A 20,067-nucleotide genomic window follows, 5' to 3' on the forward strand; every position below is an offset into this window, starting at 1 on the left:
AGCTTATCTGAGTATTTGATTTAGAGTCTTAAAAGGTTAAATCTCACATTTTCAGCATCATAATTGTTCAAATTAACTTATTCTTAGACGAACCTGAAGGCAAACATTTTTCATTCTTGATCTGGACATCTGCCAGTGCATCAGAGCTGCTGTTTGCCACATCCCCTATCATTTTCTAGTTTAATCTGACTCGTGTTATGGTATTATTGTGTCTCTGCAGTATTTAATGCATTCACTCACAAGTGCTAGTACAACAGGTAACATTGATGCAGTTCTTACCAGAAATTCTGGCAAAACTGTGTGAATATACATGGCAGAGCCATTCTCAAACTGCTGCCCAGGACTTTGCAGTAAAACTAATTTCTCTGTGAGAGAGCATTTTGTGGTGCCCAGGTAGTCTTTGAAAGGCCCACAATCCCATTTATTTTCGAAAAGCTCATTAGAAAAATCTAATTTGGGTTGCACGTTGAAGAGTTGTCATGACTCAAAAACATATTAAAACATAATTAATGAAGGTGGCTTTTGAGACTTTCTTTTATAGTCCAGCTGACTTTTAGAGCCATTAAATATGTTGTGAAGTCTGAGTGTCTTTCCTTTTCTGCTTCTTACTAATAATGAGATTCTGTATGAAGACTTTACATTTATGAAAACAGTAAGGGAAAATTGAAAAAATAGAGAATCCAAAGACTTGCATTGTTGATGATGATGATAATTATCAAATGCTAATATTAATATCAATAACAATAATATTATTTTCCATATTCCCCAATATATCTGCAGTCCTCAGCTTTGCAATGAAAATATAGGTCAGATAACTACATCTTGATGTAATAAGAAGCACTGTTACAGTGAGAGCGTTTTTCTTCTGTGTTTGCTAGGGGAGCAGCTCACTAACTCATTGCAAATAAATGAGGCTTTGCATCTTGGAAAGGTTTTCAGAAAAGTCAGTTCTGTCCCATGGGAATACTCAAGACCACCTTCTGTCATGACAATTGGTGGATTGTTTCAAGCTCCGTTCTTTAGGGAACAATTTCATGCCTGTCCTAAGGAAATTCTACTGTCCTCCATCATTTGAAAAAGCTCTTCTGCACAGGAAAATATCTACCACGAAGAAGATAGGGGTGCTTGAACATGCCTTGGGGCTGGAGAGGAAGGTGGATTTAATTGCCTTTTGATGTGTTATCCAGGCCTCTAACTCTGCTGTGAAATATAGCTGTTAAAATCCATCTTAATCCAGCATAATTAGTGCTTATTGCACTCTCTCTGAGACAGATCACTATTACACCGATCAGCTATCATCTTTGTAATGTATTTCCTCATTCTATTCTAATTTTGCAGTCACTCAAGGAGATCTTGGGAGGCTTATCTCGTTCCAGCAGCTACAGTACTGTCTGTGTTTCAGAGCAGTGTGAGCCTGGCCCTGAGCTGAAGCCAGAACTTTGACTCTCAATAATCATCCAGCCAGTTGTTAACATGTTCTCCATGTGCAGAAATAGAACCGGGATGTAGAACAGAAATGGATCAGACCATAGATGTTTCTATCTATAGCGCTGATCTCTGTACATCTGGAGGAAAAGAGTCCCTGGTGCCCTCATTTTGTTCTCCCATAATGTATACAGAATCTCCCGCATCAGTTTGCAGACAGTCAGCAAACAGCACTGTTGAGATGGAACAGAAATGATGATTCACTTTATGCCTTGGCAGTATAAAGACCTCAGAGAGCAAGAGGCAAGCTCTTTTGGAGAACTTCTGTGCTACCTTAGCAGCTATGATAGACAGGACTGCTGTGACTGACAGCACAGAAAATTTCAGCAACTGTAGTGAAACAACCCTCCATCAAAAGCCCCCTTATCATGAAGGGTAAGAATGGGTCAGTGTCTCCAAAAAATGCAATGTGAAACAGGTTTGGTTCTAAGCATGATTTCTCCTACAAGAGCAACATGATAACCAGGAACAAGCACCAAGTTGCATCATCTAATTTTGAAGAGAGATTCAAAACAGAAGTGAGTTAGCTTTTTTCCCTCTAAGTTATGTGTAAAGTCTTGGTGTTGCAGTGATACTAGAACTGCAAACAGAACCCTGTGACTCAGGCTTTCCTTTCACAGTATTTTCATATCTGTTCCCTTGGGGTTTGGATTGGAGCGGGTTATTTTCTCTGTCCCTGAAGTGTTTACCTGTTGGGGCAATCATGTCCCATCTTTTAGTGTCTTCAAACAGACACAACCAGATAGAATGTCTGGTTTGGATGAACACCCAGTGGAAATAGCACACACAGTGCAGGAACAGCCCCTGTCACCATGCTGCGGATGCTGCTGGAAAACATCCATGTGGCCAGGGAACCCTTCTCCTCCTGACCTTTCCCAGAAGCCATTCCCATGTTCCAGGGTGCCATCCTTCAGCAAAATCACCAGCCACCCTAGGTTTAACTTCTGGCTAACTTCTGCACTAAAAGAACTGTGGGTGATCTGACACGCAGATTTTTGCCCAGACTTAAATGGTGGCATGAGACTTTCTAAGACTCACATTTTCACAGCTGTTACCCTGTAACAAAGCCCTAAGTTCCCACTTTCCAGAGTGAAAAATAGCTGGAGGGTTCTGCAAATATCAGTCTTGCTGCTCTGAGGCATTTAGCAGGCACCATGACGTAAATTCAATAGATTAAATGAATCTGTTGTTAAATGAATGGACTGTCTTTCATGATCAAGGCTGGGAGGCTCAGGAGAGAGATTAGATGTCCAGCTCCTTGACAGTTTTACCTGCTTATTAACCTTGCACCTCCTTTTCTTCTTAAGACAAGAAGAAACAAAACAAGTTGACCTCAAATAATTTAAGTCATTGGCTCTGAGAAAGCACAGTCTGGTTCCTGATTTTTACTACTGTTTCTTCTTTCCAGGTCATGCATAATGAATTTCTGGCTTTTTATTGAAAATGAAAGATGAAATCCCTTTTTGCAGACTCCTGTTGGAGGAGCGGGCTATAAACAGTAGCTTGTGTTTGGATAACAGACTAAATTGTATTTAGAGCAAATGACATGCTTGAAAATGATCTGTCAAATACAACTGAGGAAAGGAGTGGGGAGAAAGTGGATTCCAGTTCTTGTTCCTTTAATATTAATCAGAGATCAAACTGAGCTGAAACTGTGAATTATTTAATTGCTGATTTTACCAACAGCAAAAAATTAATCCTAGGGTCTGAATTCTGCTAGCTTTTCTGTCATTTGCAGGCAATAACACTGAGCCATTAATCTAGGAGAGGACAAGCATTTCAGAATGCTTTTGTCTGCTTATTGGATTTGCCATGACAGGTGTATGTATCAAGGGAGTTTGTTCTCACGCCACAAGCGCGCCACTGTGGAGGGTAGCATCTTTCTGTTTCTAGAAGGTGTCTAAGGAATAATTCAATTCTTCATCAAAAAAACTCAGTTGAGGAAACGACTAAATAGGTTTTAATGAAATTAAATCATTTTCTTTTTCTTGGTATTTGTCAGGCACGTGTACAGAGCATTTACATCTCTGGGGTTTTTAGGAGTGTGTTTTTTTAAAGATGATGAAAAATTAACTACTTATAAATAAGAAGAGAAGGAAACACAGTGTTGCAGCATTTTATTACTAGTCTCTCTTGTGTATTACTTAAGTTTCAGCTGAGGAGGTGTTCAGATGAAGATCATACTAGGGATGTGGCAACATATTTTTAGAAAAGGTCAGTTGCACCTGGATGAAAATTAGTTATTTCAAATAAAAATGTTTTTGTCTGAAATCAGAAGGAAAGTCAGTAGAAGCTTGTAGTTTCTTAAACTGCTATAGAAATGGTTTCTAGTTAATTCACAGGTGCTTATTATGAAAGTCTCAGGAGGATGTGAGGGGTTGATAAGTAGTCAGGAGCATGGATATATATCCAGGTGTGAATGTCTAAATCAGTGTTTTCATGGAGTCCATCTGCCTCGTTCTGTGGATTATGCACTCCCTCAGCACAGCCTCTGGATTCCACAACACTGTGTGTTATTCAGTGATTCTTCATACCTGTCAGTCACATATTTCTGTGCTGAGTCAATGCAGTTTAAACTGTGGCCAGTTTAAAAAAATTGGTGATGGAATGTGGGAGCTTATTCTTTACTGGGAAAGAGAGATAAATAGTATCCTCATTAAAACGTTAAGGGCTAAAGAGTGCAATTCTCCTTTATGGATATGGAAGAAAAAAAAGTCCTCAGCTTCTTATACCTGTGCAAGACAACAAACATGTAATGTATAATCTATAATTTCAGCCTGAAATTTAAATGCTCCAGTTATCACTATGATATACAAAGTCTATTTTAAATAGGAACAATAATAATAAGATGCCCCAAATAAAAATTGCCTAATAAGATGCCCAAAAACAAAAATTTGGATATCAAAAAAAATTTGGATATCAAAAAAAATTTGGAATTTAAACCAGGAAAACTGGGACCCTGTTCCCATTTAAACATACGATGGAACTCACTGTAACTTTTGCACACAGTACTAGGATTGCCATGACTTAGAAAGTACATAACTGCTTAAACTCCACCAGAAGTCATGGACAGTTTGAAGAATGGTTGAAAGCAAGAATTGAAATTTGGCTTGCTGTCGTTTCCCACTCTGGTTGGTTTTTGCCAGAAGAGGTCACGGTCAAGATACATTATCCGTTAATAATTTGGGGGCCGTGGTAAGAGATAATATATTCATAAATTTCCTAAAATTAGAAATATTCTTGAAACATCCAGAAGGATCTCAAATCCTCCAGGAGATTTTCTCTCTATGTGTATACGAAGCAATGGCTGTGATTCTTACTCTTTGTTTAGATCAGCTTGTGCCACATTGAGTTTTGCAGTCTACAGGATGCAGGTTTTTAAAGGAAGAGGTATTCTGCCTGCAGCAGGCCTTCATGTCTAATTGTGTTGGGCTGCTCTGTGGTTTAAGGATTTGGCTTGGGTGGCTCACTCAGAGAACTGGAGCCAGTGTGGGATGGAGAAGTCCATAGATGATGCTGCTCTGATTTTCCTGGTCCTCAGTGATTTCATTTAGTTACCCTATGCAAGCGCTTGGGGAAAAAAATGTTTTAGGCAGCTTACCTTTTGCTGTTTTGATGTCTATATTTTTATCACAAGTGGGTAAGGAAATGGAAAAGGGAGACACTCAAGGGGAGTGCCTTTCACTCACACAGGCAACCTCTTTGTTTCCATCCTCTCCCAGAAAGCAAATTTGTGATTATAAATCTTTGATGGTGTGTGACTCACGATGAATCTTAAATCCCTCCCTAGTAGTGGAGGATGTGGGTTAGGGATTCAAAATACAAATGTAGCTCCAGCAGCATTTAAGAAACTACAGATGGGGGAAGGAATTAAGAGGCCAGAGAGAATATGGTTACGATAATGAAAAGAGAGTGCAATTCCTGAATGATGTACAGCTCTGAAACATTTTCCAATTTTTGGACCTCACAGGATGAGCAGTGCAGTTAATTTTGTGAGGAAGCATGTGCATGTGACCATATTGCTTTCTACAGGAGAAGCGCTGCAGTTGTGAATTAAGACAAATAAAGGGGAGCTGGGAAGCAAATAGCTTTCTCGAGGTGAAATCCTAGCAACAGAAAAACCTTCAGTAGGTGCTGAGTTCTCTTGTGAAGTTCTGTGCAGGCAGAAAAAGATGTATGTTAATTACTAGGTTGATACTCTTCAGCTGATGAGTGACACTTCCTGTGCAAGATTGCAATTGGCTTTTAATTATTTGGAAGACTGGCTTTCCATTGTGGCTCACAGCAGTTATTCATCTCCTTTCCTCTCTGAAGATATGGAGCAGCTTTACGCAAGCAGGAGCTTTTTATGGTGAAATGGCCATTAATTATTGCAGAGTCATTTTCAACCTCACTGTTTCACTTTCCCAAGGAATCATAACTCAACCACAAATATATCCTTTATGTTAAGGCTAATGCTATGCTACAGAATGTTCTCTTTCAAGAGCCTTTATTTATGCAAAATCATGAACCTTTATGCAAAATCAAATTCAAACTATGGTGATATGTATATATCTTAGATTTGATCACATGCTTTGTATTACAGAAGTTAATTCCCCAGAAAACACACAGTTAAAAAGAATCTTCCTGCATGCAGGGAGCTGGAAAAGCATTTAGTAATGTCCATTAAACATTTTGAAAAATCAGCTCATTAGGAAGTTGTTTTAAGAGCTAACCTAAAAATACATATTGCAAACAGTCATAAAGTTGAACTCTCCAGTTCTTATCACGACTTGAAAGTTTGCATTAATTGCTGTATTTATGTTCAGATGGGGAACATAATTATGGGGAACTGTCTGTGGCAACTAATTCAGCCCTTTGAAACCTGAGAACAAAAGCATTGATAGAAAGGAAAAGCAGTCTAGGGACTGCAACACGGGGCAGGGAGTCAGACTGGAGCTCTGTTCCCCATGCTGCCATCAGCATGATGTTTGGTTTTGGCCATTTCAGGCAGAGACGATGCAGAGATGGTTGAAATCAATAGGGCTCTTTCCATTAACCTCTACAAGCTTTGGATCAGATCCAGACATCCTCACCTCAGTGCGTGTGTCTGTGTGTGTATGAATGCTTGCAGGGGAGCACGGGGCAGCAGTTTCTTAAAGATCTCTGAGAATGAGTAAAAAGGCCACAAAGTCCCTCGTAACAAAGGCAGGATGTATTAGGATGAACTTATGGTGCCTGTTACCTGGGTGATCCCCTACATGACTCCTCAGTCAGCAGCAGAAACTCACACACCTAGTGCTTACCTGTCTTATACCTTCCTGTCTTTTGTTTTTCTTTGTTTCATTCCTCACTTCAAGACACAGATCTTCAGTGTGATTGCCCACCCATCCACAGTGCTTTCCCCCTAGCATTTTTGATGAGAATTTCATGTAATCATCAGCTGGAAAGCCCCTTCCCTTTTACCAGATATGCTAAAAGAACAAGTCTCTTGTTTAGGTTGTAAGGACCAGGCAGCCAAGCCTGTTGCTCAGCTCAGTCTGGCAGCACATCAAACACATTGCTTGTTCTTGACAAATAGCAAATGCTAAAGCAGTCATGGCTTCCTAGCAATTCTTTGTGCTGGTTGCCACTGCTGCGCTGCTGAAGTTACCCCGTTTCCATTGCACATTCCCATCCTGTCCTTAGACCAGTGAATTTCCAGATGCCCCAGCTTGAAGTACTGTTCCAACCTGTGGGCTAAATTTTTGCCAGGAACATTTGTGTTTATATTCAGGATTCCAGCAGCTAAAATGTGCAGGGACCATCCGGGGCACAGATTTTAAGCCGAGCAGTAAGGCAAGAGCCAGAACCACGGCTTCATCATCCTTGTCTGTCAGTCCAGCGAGGATAGCATGGAGCTGAGAGAGGACACCCTAAAGAATGCTGAGAGTGTACACCTCCTTGATGCTGATTGTGCTCTGTTTTTCTCCTTGTAGAAACTGTACAGGAAAGAAATCAAGCCGCCTTTCAAGCCCGCAGTGGGGCGGCCAGAAGACACCTTTCATTTTGATCCAGAGTTCACATCTCGGACCCCTACAGGTTAGTAAGGTGGCACATGGGTAATATATCCTTTCAGTTAGTAAATTCATTCTTCCTTTCCCCTCTCTATTCCAACAGTCTAAAAGCCTGATCACCTGGGGCATTACAGGGTTTTGCCATATCCAGCGGGAAGCAATGACAGGTTTTGCTTTTCCACCAAAAAAAGCTCATAAGTATTTCACCAGCTTCATAATAGCTTGCCTTCAGGACAAACAGATTTCACATTTTTAAAGGAAAAAATAACTATTGTTTTGCTGTTTTATTACTCATTTTTGCTTACAGTAGCTGAATTTAACTATTTTAAATTACCTTGGCTTCAAAGAACTTTGTATCTCTGCAAGTTAGCATGTAATTATATATTGCATAGATGTTTTATTTATGACATCTCACAGACTGTGGATTATTGGAAGTTAATGTGTGGTTAAAAGAAATGAAGAATCATCAAATTCTCAGGTCAGCAGAGTTATGCCAACAGGAAATTTGGCCCACAATATTTAGGAGATGTTTGCAGATAGAATGTTGTTCCTGTAACTTCTGTTTCCTAACAGAAATACCATGCTTTGTACCCTATCTATATTAAGGTGGCTGTTGCATAAAATTCAATCTTTCCACTATTTTAAGTGGAAAGCAAGAATATCAATAATGTCAGAGTGGTAATCCCACTTATAATGGTGCCTCCTGCTAGACATGAGTAAGTTACATTACATTTCTGCCTCTGATGTAGCTGTGTAAAGCAGTACCTGTTTATACTTTCTAAAGTGTAAAAATTGAATTAGTTGTTGTTTGCAAAACACTTTGAAGGTGGTAAGCACTGTAAATGTCACATAATATCATGGTAATAAAAAAGTATAAGGTCTCAAGCTTCAATCCTGAAATTGCCCCACAACTGTTGCAGTGAGAGGGAATGATCTAAGCTTTCATTATGAAAACACCTACATTATAACATGGGAATCAGAGCTGAGATTTCCTGCAGTTTTCGTTCAGACTTATCATGACCTACACCATTTTTTCTTAAAACTAGCCCAAACTTTTCTTCAAAAGCCTGGCTCAGATTTCCTTTCATGGGGTTTGAAATAAGGGTATCTACTCCAAATCTTACCTCAGTCTGTTCCTCTTTTTTTTTTTTTTTTTTTTTTTTTTTTTTTTTTTTTAAGGGTGTGCTGACTTTTACGAACTATAAAAGTATTTTATTCTTGTTTTTTCAACTGGAACATCTACCTGTCTCCTGTATATGTTATTCATATTCTGATATTCCTATTCCACTGCATAGAAACATGATCTTTGGTTTCCAGTCATTTCACACATCTGATTTTAGCTTTAATTTAGATTTCAGAAGCATTTATTTCTCTAAAATATTGGAGACTGCAAGTTAGTTTGGTCTTCAGGGATGTGTGCTCTGGTGCTGCCGTGGGAAGTTTCACTGATGCAAAGAAGCATTAAAAGTTTGGATTGCTTTGGAAGTTCACACTTCATTGCTTTTACTGAGGCCTGGGGCTATATATTTTACACTCTCCATGTTACTACTGTTGCCTAATTAAATTTGTTATTTGTTATATCCTACAAGACACTGACTTGGAAGGTTTGTTTGGGGTGGTGGAAGGAGATGGCCGGCCTCAATTCTGCTTTGGGCTACCATAGATCAAGGCCTGAGAATCAAACATTTCAAAATAGGTGTAATTGGAAGTGTGAATCCATTTACACTTTCAGAATGATGGAAAAGCCCTGCCAGACTGGTAGAATATTTTGCAGCCCCTGACTGAGGACTGGTTTAGTCAAACAAATTGGGAAGAGTATCACAAATGTGTTTAATACTGGCTCACACTGCCAATGGAATAGAGCAATAACCTTTTTTTTTTTAATTTTGTCTATCAGGACAAAATAAAACTAACAAACAAACGGACCCTGTTACTGAGAACATCCTCAGATAGAAAGCACTGTAATAATTCCTGCTTCATGATCATGCAGTTTTGTTTTAAAGAAGCTGTCAATCACTATTTTACACTGTCTTTATGAATGAGTTCTCCTGTCTGGAAGCAGATTTATGTCAAAGTTTTGGATCCAGTAAATCTTGCCAGTCCAGTGATTTGCTGTACCTCAGAAACTTCCTTTATCCTGGAGGGTGAAACCACATTCTGTGGATTCTTGACTTCAGATCCAAGTGTGCCAAAGATGTGGTTTCTGACACTGAGAGAGCATTTATGTGGGTATAGTTTCACATCGCTTTTTCTCAGAGATTCGTCCAAGCTGGAGTTGCATTTTTTGGCCATTTGCTTCCTAAATTCACCACTGTGGCCCCAGATCTCATTTGTGGTGACTCAGCTCCTTACAGGGAGCTGGAGGCTGAAGCAGTCTAGGTTAGAAATGGTGATTTGAACAAGGATCAAACCAAGATCATTGTTGTGACCCAACTTAGACTTCTGTCCGCAAATGCTTGTACTGTTGTAATTGATGGGACAGCAGGCTGTAACCAGCAGGGATGTTTTAGACTGGCTTTACTGCTGAAAAAAAGTATTTAAAATTTCACCTGAAATATCTAAATATCCTCCTTTGCAAAAGGGATGTTTGCTAACCCCAGTGAAACATGATGCAGGAAATAACTTCAGAGTTATGAAGCCTTTGAAAGCCCTTAAACTTAGGCGCTCTAGTGGAACAAAGCATTATTACTTTCCACAGGAAGAAAGATACCTATTAAATAAGATTGGTGCTTGTAAGTGGATCTAATTCGGATATATGAAATTATTCTGATTTATAAGGCCTAGAAAAATGACTTAGGTTTCTGAGCTATCAGTTAATTAACATGATTTATGCACAATTTTGCACTTAGCAGAAATGTTTTAATGGGCAAATCAGTTGTTGGTGATGAATATTTGATAGTGAACAGCAAACCAACAATAGCTCTTCTGCAGTATTTGCTGAAGCAATTGGCAGTGAATTATGAAGGAACAGTTCTTTTAAACAGAGCTGACCCACCACTTTAGTTTTAGAGCTGGATCACAGCTTTTTTGAGGTTCAGAAGTGTTCAGATGTGAATTATTGTCATTCCTTTTTTTAAAACAAACATTTTTTCCTCTCAATCAATCCCTCGTGTAAAAATCCCTGTTATAGATATGCCACGGTAGGAAGTGTCCAGTGATGCAAGAAGTCTGGTGTGATTCATCCACATATTTGCAAGGAGAGTGCCCATCAAAAACACTGAGATAAACAAAAAACCCACATCATTTTACCAAAAGACAATCTTCTCCATCTGAACTCTGCTTGCTGTGCAATAATAGCACACTGACTCCTGACTCCTGTCAAAGCTGAGGCAGCTTTGTGATGAGAAATGGAATTAGCTGAAGTCTCAGTTTTGTTTATTCCCAAGCAGATATATATTGGTTTTATCAAATTCTGACTTCAGTTCCTCTATTCATTTGACCAGCTGATTTATACAGGGTGTGTGCACTCTAAGTACACATTCTTACTTATTTTCAGGGCCTCAAGCAGGTGAGTCAGATGTAAAGCTCAGTGGGGATGTATTTTCTTTAGATAACTGGGTATTTACACACTTTACTACAGGGAAATAGCTTTCTAAAGAAAGTTTCACTCTGTAACTTTGACAGTAAATCACATGGTGCATTGGAGGAAATGGGAAGGGAAAAAGGGAAAAAAACCCACAAATCCCCAGAAAACCAAATAAAAGGTTAGCAAATTCTAGTAATATAGGTTTTATAGTACCCAGCCTATGCCAAGGGATGGTTTACAAAGTGATTCCTCTTGCTGAGGAAAATACCCAGGATAAAATATACACTGGGGAGAAAGATCTCTTTAAAGCTTTTCAGAATTTTAAGTGAAGCTCAGCTTTACTTGCTTCGTCATGCTGCTTCTGTCACTGAGCTGTGGTGCAGGTACAAAGAGCTGCTCTCAGCTTATTGCCTTCCAAAGGCAGAATTTCTAATTTTGGATTTTTTGAGCTTTAGCCATTCCTTTCCTCCTTTTGCCATATCAGGGGAAGGATGGGGAGAAAATCTCCACGAAGGTTAGTTAAAACAATCTTTGTTGTTTTTTCCACCTGAAGACAAGTCAGCCCCTGTCTTCCCTGGAGTAAGTCCCAGCTCCTAAAGCTGCTCCAGAAGATTCTTATAAGGCCACTGAAATATTGTGCTTTTACACTGGTTTCATGCATTCTCTATAGTATCCTGACCCACACAATTTGCCACTTCATCCTTTGTAATTTCTGTAGTTAAGTTGTGCTGCAAAGGACAGATAAAGCAGCCTGTAGCTTTTTTCCACTCCCTGGTGAACCTCTGATAAGCCCTTCAAGGTGCCCTACCCTGAGTCTCCTGTCTCTCACCGAGCCTCTCTGCCCTGCGCTTTCTCTCTGTGCACTCTTGGCACGGGCAGTACTTTGCCTAAGAATGCCCTGTGAAAAAATCCTGTATCCAAGAGGAGAGATCCTTGCAAACAATACCCCTGCACTGTTCAAACCCAGAGGAAAGGAATGGAGAAGGCACACCTAATCCTTGACATGGAGGTGAATTATATTCCCCTGTGTGTGCCAGTTTATCAGATCTGCTATTGACTGCCAGGGGTGACTTTGTTGTAGCGCCATGCTAGTCCTTTCTGTTCTTCTGTGCAGCTCATGAGGCCGTTCTCTTCCTTCTCCTACAGATTCCCCAGGTGTTCCTCCAAGTGCCAATGCTCATCATCTCTTCAGAGGGTTCAGCTTTGTTGCCTCTAACTTGATGCAGGAGCCTGCACAGCAAGATGTGCACAAAATCACTGTTCACCCAATTGTGCAGGTACTGATGCTGGTTACATTTCACATCTGATGTGCACATACGTATGTGTGTATTTAAACTGCCTAATGTTCTCACTGGCATTTCACAGCTACCTAGTGTAGGAAGGAGGTGTTCTGCATGCAGCACGTAGGTGTTGGAAAATGAGAATTTTTTTGCAAAGGCTTTTATGTATAAAACGTTCCTCACCACCTTTGCAAAGGAAATAGGAACTGCGCTTTGTCACAACTGAGATGAAAAGTACTTCTCAATACCTGAAACAGGATTCCAGTTGTGCATGTAGGGCAGGTAATGAAATACTGTTTTTTCACTGAATGCATTTCTTTCCCAACAGTTTTGTCTTGGATGATCCAGTTTGTGCTGGCAAAGGGGGATGACCTGCTGCTATAGGTTCCCAGAGACATAGAGCCCAAGCTCCTGGGTGTAAGAGGCCACTGTACTCCCATTGCTATTGCACAAAAGCCTGGATGTACTCACCTAAACCAGGGTGCTTGATGGGGGAACATGCCAGAAACTTGGTTCTTTGCTGCCATTCCCCTTAAAAAATCTATCCAGTTGTACTTGAAACCAGAAATAAATTGCTACAGAAGGTTCGATACATCAGAGGAGAAGGGAACAGGGAGAAAGAACTGGGCTGCTTAAAGATGCAGCCAATTTTCTCACTAGGAAAAAGCTCCCTCTGCTACCCACAGCCACAAGTGTACTTGCTTCAAGGGGGGGAGACCCTGCCTGTGGTTTTCATAGGTTTTCGTCTCTGTTTTAATTATTTACAGTGGAATGTGTCATACTCTTAAAGATGCTTTTATGGCACAGTAAGTGAAACGTTACCCCAGCCATTACATCTCAGAAATGTTATATATATTCCTGTGAATTGCTTTGTAAAAATGCATTGAATATTTACATATGCATGTCTTAAAACTAAGCAGGTTCTGTGTGGACTTTGCTAGCAAGGCTACATTTTTAGACAGAGGATTCTGTTGGTCGTTTCTTGAGTCCTGGGATAGAATTTGCATCAAAGCCTCAGATTTGGGGCTCACCATTGAACCAGTCTGCCTTCCCAGACATTTTCCAAAGAGTATATGAATGAATGGCTTAAAATATTAACTTCTCTCTCATAAAGAAACTGCAGATAAACATACTCTAGACAAGACTTCCAATTATCTGGAGGCACTCCCCATATGTGGGGTATCTCTCTTGAACACAGTGACACTATGAAACTTAATATTTTATGTTATCTGCCCCTCAGTAATTAGAAATCAGTTTATATTGTCAAGATATGTTGGTTTGTCAGGAGATTTGGGCCCACGGTTTCCTACGAATTTCTAATAGATGGTGATTTTCTGCATTCCAAAAATAGTTTAGAAAATCACAGCAGTTTTGCCACTACTTCTACATAGACAATTCCATCTTACAGACTGGAAAAAGGTAGAAAGGGAAAATACATTTACTTGTTTGTGTAAAGAGCTTCAGAATTTTTTAACTGGATTTAGAAAAGCTGTATGGACAAGAGAGCTCTGTGAAGGAGAGGAGATCAAGAATTTCCTTCAAGAGGAGGCTAGTCCTTGCTTTTACATCCCCATGTCCTGATTGCCTTGTTTCTTTTGTCTCCCTGTAGCAGTTACATGGGAACAACATTCACTTCACTGATGGATACGAGATCAAGGAGGACATAGGAGTTGGCTCCTATTCAGTGTGCAAGAGGTGTGTTCATAAAGCTACAGAAACAGAGTTTGCAGTGAAGGTAAGAAAGCCTCTGGTAAATGCCAGAAATTCAGCTGAGGCTGTTCTGCTTCTGGATTTTTTTGTTGGCTTATTTCTTGTTGCTAGGTGTTGCTTGGGATTTTTTTCTGTTTTGTAAGATGGCAGGTTTCCTGACAAGTCTTCCATATTTTTCACACTTCAAACCCATTACGTAGAATTCCTCCATGGAAAAAGCCTTTGCTGTCTTGCATGGAAATCCTGTTAATCACTTCAGCCACGCTCCTTGCAAACTGAATAATATTTTTAACATATCCTAGACTGAATCATCATAATTTTAAAAAATTACATACAAAATTATTGCAAAGTTGAAACATGATTTATTCTTCCTTGTCAAATTGCTTAGATCCAAGTTTCTTATCTTAGAGAGATTTTTCAGTGAAAACCATGATCACCTAGAAAAACTCAGGTTTCCCTTTGTCTTCTTCACTATCAAAATGAATGCTATGAAAATGAATGAAGGTCAATCTTCAGCAGAGATTTGAAATATTGATTTAGTTGGGCATTGAGGAAAACTTCAGACTTGGTCAAGCAGTGGTGCACAGAACAGTCACCTCAGCCCCAGAGGCCAGGGAGCTGCTGGGATGAGGGAAGAACTCAGCAGAACTACTTTGGAAGGCCATGCTTAGAGAACTGTCATCAATTCCTTTCAGTGCTATTGAATAAAGAGCGTGCAGCCATTGCAGGGGCCAGTACAGACCAGTGCAAAGTGGTCGTGAGATAACAGCTCAGAGGAGGAGGCTCAAACATGTACTTTTCTTTAAGGAAAAGTTTAGCAGTGAAACACTCATATGTTAGAAAAGTACTTCATGGTTTTGTTCTTGTACCAGAAAGGGACAGGATTAGATTATAAGACGGAATTTGAAAAGACAGGGGAAGTTAGGTCAGATCCTTTCACTTCTGTAGCATCTCATGGGAACAGATTGCAGTACATAGAGAAAAGTATTTCCCAAACTTGCAGTAAATGAGGGGATCTAGCCAACTGCCAGCATACTTTTACTGTTTTAAAATTTTAGAAATGGGATGTAAATTTTGCTAATGAATGAGATAGTGTCTTTGCTATTAAATGAGATGGTGTGAGCTTAAGGAAGTGATCCAAACTGCAGCTCATGAGATAAATGACCTCCAGACAATAGAATAATATGAAACATTTTATTCAGTCTTATTTTCCACTACTAGATTGATGGCAATGCAGTATCCGTGAAAATCCATCAAATTTTTCGTGTTTCCTCATGATGGCCACAAAAATCTGGAAACCACTATTAACCTACAATCTGTTGATGTCACTGTTCAAACAATGGTTGATTTTTCTAGGCTACACCATAACTAGGAGCATGGACTTACCAGCAGATCTGTGGGCTTGCATATGAATCTGCTACTGTTTTCATTTCAAATGAATTTTAAAAATCAGAGCTTTTCAGTGCCCAGGTCATTTATCAACAGATGGCATTATGTTATAGTAGGTATGGGTTCTGTATAACTTAAATACATCCACAATGAACAAAATATATACTAAATATAACTAATAACTTTCATATTTCATTTATATCAAGTATTGTGGACAGATTTATCAGTGTAATATAGCCAGTGTGAAACCAAAATAGAAAAACCTCATCCCTTGAAGATGTCTGAGTGCCCAAATCTGACAGGGTCCAGCATGCTCAGCAGGCTGGCTGTTTGGGGTACCTCAGAGGATCAAGAGCAAAGCCAAGGCATGAAGACACTCAAAGCTCCAGCAGAGTTCAGCACTGTGATTGCTATGTTTATGCTCTTTCCCATTTTTTTTTAATATTTCCTCTTTTTACTCCTTTCTTCCTCCACTTCTTACAACTCTTTACTTATCATGTAAATATGTCTTGATTTTGACTGCCAGTGTCGGCAACATGTGCAGCATCTCAGTTTCTGACACAGTGTGAGTCAAATGTGAAGCACAGATTTGGGGTTGGAGACAGTTGGTGGGTTTCTGTTTGTTCTCTCTTTCCAGCACATTTAGTGCTGCCTCTTTGGTTATTACTCCTACCAATATATTAATTTTACTTTTCTTTCAATTTTATTGTAATTTCATAATACGATTATATCACATAGTTGTCAGAGTAGCTCGCTTTCAAAAAAACTGCACAATGCCACCCATTTCAAGTAATTAGCTAGCACAGGAGTTGCAACTGATATTATCATAATTATATATCAGTCCCTTTTGACATGCATCCTTTAACTCTCTCTTTAAAAATCACTGTAATTAGGCTCTTTTCATTTCTGTTAGTAAGTATAATTTTCTCAGTGTTCTCTCGTACGTAACATTCAGAGGGAATAGTGTCTGCAGAGATGGTTTGTGTGATAGGCAGCAGCCCCATTTGCCTTGCACCACCTCATTAAAAGCTCCCTCTTTCAGAGGAACTGCCAACACCTCAGAAAACATCATCCTGTCTCCCTCAGGGGAGGCTGGTGATAGGGAAGGAGTTAAGGAAATTACGTGGTGGCATCACTGCAGGAGGACACACACCATGTCACTGTGAAAATAAATAATCCTTCCATGGAGCCTGCCACTCACCTTGTTTACTATTTTTCCGTGGTGTCTTACTGAGACAGGAGATTACCTGGCCAGAGTAACTTGAGTCAGAGCTACAGCCAGAAAAGCAAAACCTTTCCTAGCCCAGAAGCAGAACATATTTAATGAAATGCAAAACACTTCATTATTTTCCTTTTGCTGGCCATCTGCCGCTAATTGTGGGCAACTCGTAAAGGTAATTAGATATCTAGCAGTGCAAAGATGCTGTTTGCTGGTGTTGTAAATGCATTTGAACAGATCTGGAATTTCACTCTTTTCAGAGCTGATTGAGATTAGGCATGTGTCTCACTGAGGAGCTTTTGGAATTTCCCCCAGACACTTCTCTGCACCTGTAGGCAGCTGTACTGCCTCTGTAAATCCAATCATGGAGCCTGCTGAAGAAGAGAATTTTATTGCAACCTATTCCCTATTCTTCCATGTCATCTGTAAAAATGAAATGCTAATAATAAACACTAAAGCTATTTTAGACATGCCCTCGGGCTTCTAAGTGCAATATTTCAGAATTCAGACATAGCTCCACTTCTGAGAGCATTTCACTACCCTGCAAGAGAAAACCCTGTAGACAGTCAGATTTCCTGCAAATTGAATCTACCCTGAAACAAGTAACCACCTATCTAGGTCAGTGCAGGTAGATGTTGGTTTAGCAAGTCCATGTGTCATATTGTACTTGCACGTACATACTCTGAGGAGCTTTTAAAATTTTACTTTTAACTTTTTTCCATCTCATTCCCAAGTGAAAAAAAGTAAAAAGCTCTGAAATACAAGTAAGGATTTATTCATTCTTCTGAATCACAGAATATTCTGAGGCGGATGCTTCACAATACTCTGGTAGAAAGAAGAGAGATGGGGGAAAAGAAAGAGTTTCTCCTCTGATGAACTTCTACTGTGTTTAAGATTCTTCTGCTATAATATTGATCATCTTGACTACAGCAGGCCCAATGATTTTTGATAGCAAAATGAACTGGCATTTTCAGTTGTAGTTACAAACTTCACATGGATATAAATGTAATGATGAGGTCAGAAGCAAAGGAAAATAAGATCAAAGTATTGTCACATCAGTATCTATAGAAAATAAGTTAATTAAGTAAAAGAATTATGCTAGAGGAGCTGGTGAGGGTTTCTGTGGGTGGAAGAAAGTTTAAAAGGAAGCCTAAACAAATTAAGAGCTCTTGTTTGGAGTTCAGAATACTTGGTGAATCAGATTTTTCAAAACCTTCCAGAGATGTGATGCAATTAGCATATTCTGAATGTTTTTCTTGTCTTAAAACTATTGCACAGCTTTCAAGCTTGGAGCACTAGTGAAGCTTTCAAGCTGGATTTTTGGATGTGTTTCTGATGTGCTTCTGATGTGCTTCTGATGCCAGATTAACTAAGTTAGAAAAGGACTTCATTTCATCTCCGTGTTTTTAAAGGTTTGTCTATTCAGATTGACTCCTGACCCCCAGCAGAGATTACTGGTGGATAATAGCCCAGGAGAAATTTCTGCTGCTGAGCCAGTTCTACCCCCAGTACTGCCCCCAGTATTGCAGAGGGCAATAGATGCCAGATTCAACACCTTGATGTCAACTGCCTTTTTCTCCAGAATATCCAGCTGGTTAAGTCTTGTGGGTTTTCAGTCCCTCCATGCTGTTAGAGGCAAGGTGGAAAACTGGGTTGTATATCACAAAATCAGGATATACATATCAAAAAAGGATATACATTTTTCCCTCCTTTGAAGAAGAAAAATACAGTAGAGATAGTCCCAATTGACAAGTCCAATTTTGCAGATGCCAGTATTACAGTGGAATTTGGATCTTTAAACACATGTGAATCTCATAATTTTTTCTATCTCTGTGATTTACTAACCAACTGTTTGGCTCCAGATGTTCCACAGTTGTGAGCAAAGCCAAAGTTTGCAGTCTGTGTCTGCCACTGGGATACAAGTTAGTTTCTGCTAGAGTCCAAGTTAATCCTACAGCTCATTTATAATTCTGGCAGCTGCAAAGCACTCAAAGCACATCTATCTAGCATGTTTTGGTGTGTTCAGACTGGAGAGAAGGTGCATTTTAATTAGCTAAAAAAATTTGATAGCAGCAGAGAAGTGGTGTCAGCATGCTATCAATAAATAGAAATCAGTAACTCAGGAGAGCCAATATTAGCAGGCTCAAACTGGTGGGATATGTCTGTTTGTTTGCTAATGACAGTGAGTAACATAGTCACCAAAACCCATTTAAATTCCAGAGTTTTTTTAGAATTTCCTTAAAGTTCATTTTCCGCTTCCATTGATGTTCATGATCTTAGTTTGGTTGTTTCTAGGTGGTTGGTGTGAGTAGATAAAACTGCACACTGATCTGAAGGCAAGAAGTATTTAGTGGCTCTACATTTTCTCCTTAGCCTGTACTATGGTTAGATCAGGTGTGTTTAGTGCTGAATGCAATAAAGAAAATAGGAATCTTACTTAGTGAAATAAGAGTAGGAAAAAAAAAGAAAAGAAGAGAAGAGAAGAGAAGAGAAAAGAAAAGAAAAGAAAAGAAAAGAAAAGAAAAGAAAAGAAAAGAAAAGAAAAGAAAAGAAAAGAAAAGAAAAGAAAAGAAAAGAAAAGAAAAGAAAAGAAAAGAAAAACAGTCCAAGCATTATTAAATCTCCTTGAAAGTTAAGGAGTCTGTAGATATAGAGAGATTTGCTTAAAATTGTCTTTCCTTAACCATAAAAAGTAACTAAAGTGAAACAGACAGTGGAAATTTCAGGGAAGGCTTTGTATCTATTTTTGTCTGTTTGGGAGGTACTTAGTGTCTGGCAGAAAAGGGATAAATATATCAGTATTTAAATAGGAAGGTCAATGGAAAGTTTGCTAGATGACCTCAGATTTCTTGGCCCTGAGTCTGCCAGCCTGTCAAACCAGCAGGTACTCAACCACTGCTTGTCCAACCTTGCCCCCCCAGAACATGGTACAGAGGTCAGGACCCAGGACATGTGCACCAGTCTCCAGGTCAGAGCCACTAGTGATGCATCCCTTGTCAGCTTTAGCAGAAGTTACCTGCTGCTGGAGCAGAGTACTGTCAGGACTCTGCCAGAGAGAGGATGGGCTGCACGGGCATGGATCAGCTGCTGAGGTCCTGTCTCAGCTCCTGTCCAGTCCCTAGCAATGCAGACCCCCCTTGACTTTGCTGGCTGGATGTCACAGTCAGGTTTGTATGGGTAAGAGTAGGCTTCTATCAAATCTCACACTTGGGGAGAAGATGGCACCAGGAAGAATATAATGTCATGGAAAAGGACCTCATTAGTCAGTCAGTCAAATGATGGGACATGAGTGCCAGCTTCCAGAAGCCTCTAACTGTCCTTGCTCTTCCTCAAGATGGCCTATCAAATTTTATCTATGAAAAGCATATATTTTTGCCTCTGCAAGATCATACTAATGATGCTTATAGATACTTTCCAATATTT

The 20,067-nt window shown here is 39.6% G+C and overlaps 1 protein-coding gene across 1 annotated transcript in view; it reads left to right on the forward strand.

Annotated features, from left to right (window-relative positions):
• RPS6KA2 (ribosomal protein S6 kinase A2) overlaps positions 1-20,067 on the forward strand; it is a 162,285-nt gene that overhangs the window by 115,789 nt on the left and 26,429 nt on the right. The window contains exons 12-14 of the mRNA XM_059841252.1: positions 7,443-7,545; positions 12,193-12,323; positions 13,936-14,061. Coding sequence (XP_059697235.1) covers positions 7,443-7,545; positions 12,193-12,323; positions 13,936-14,061 — 360 coding nt within the window. The remainder of the gene's footprint in view (positions 1-7,442; positions 7,546-12,192; positions 12,324-13,935; positions 14,062-20,067) is intronic.

Source organism: Haemorhous mexicanus, chromosome 3 (assembly GCF_027477595.1).
Source record: "Haemorhous mexicanus isolate bHaeMex1 chromosome 3, bHaeMex1.pri, whole genome shotgun sequence".
In the NCBI taxonomy this organism is placed as follows: domain Eukaryota; kingdom Metazoa; phylum Chordata; class Aves; order Passeriformes; family Fringillidae; genus Haemorhous; species Haemorhous mexicanus.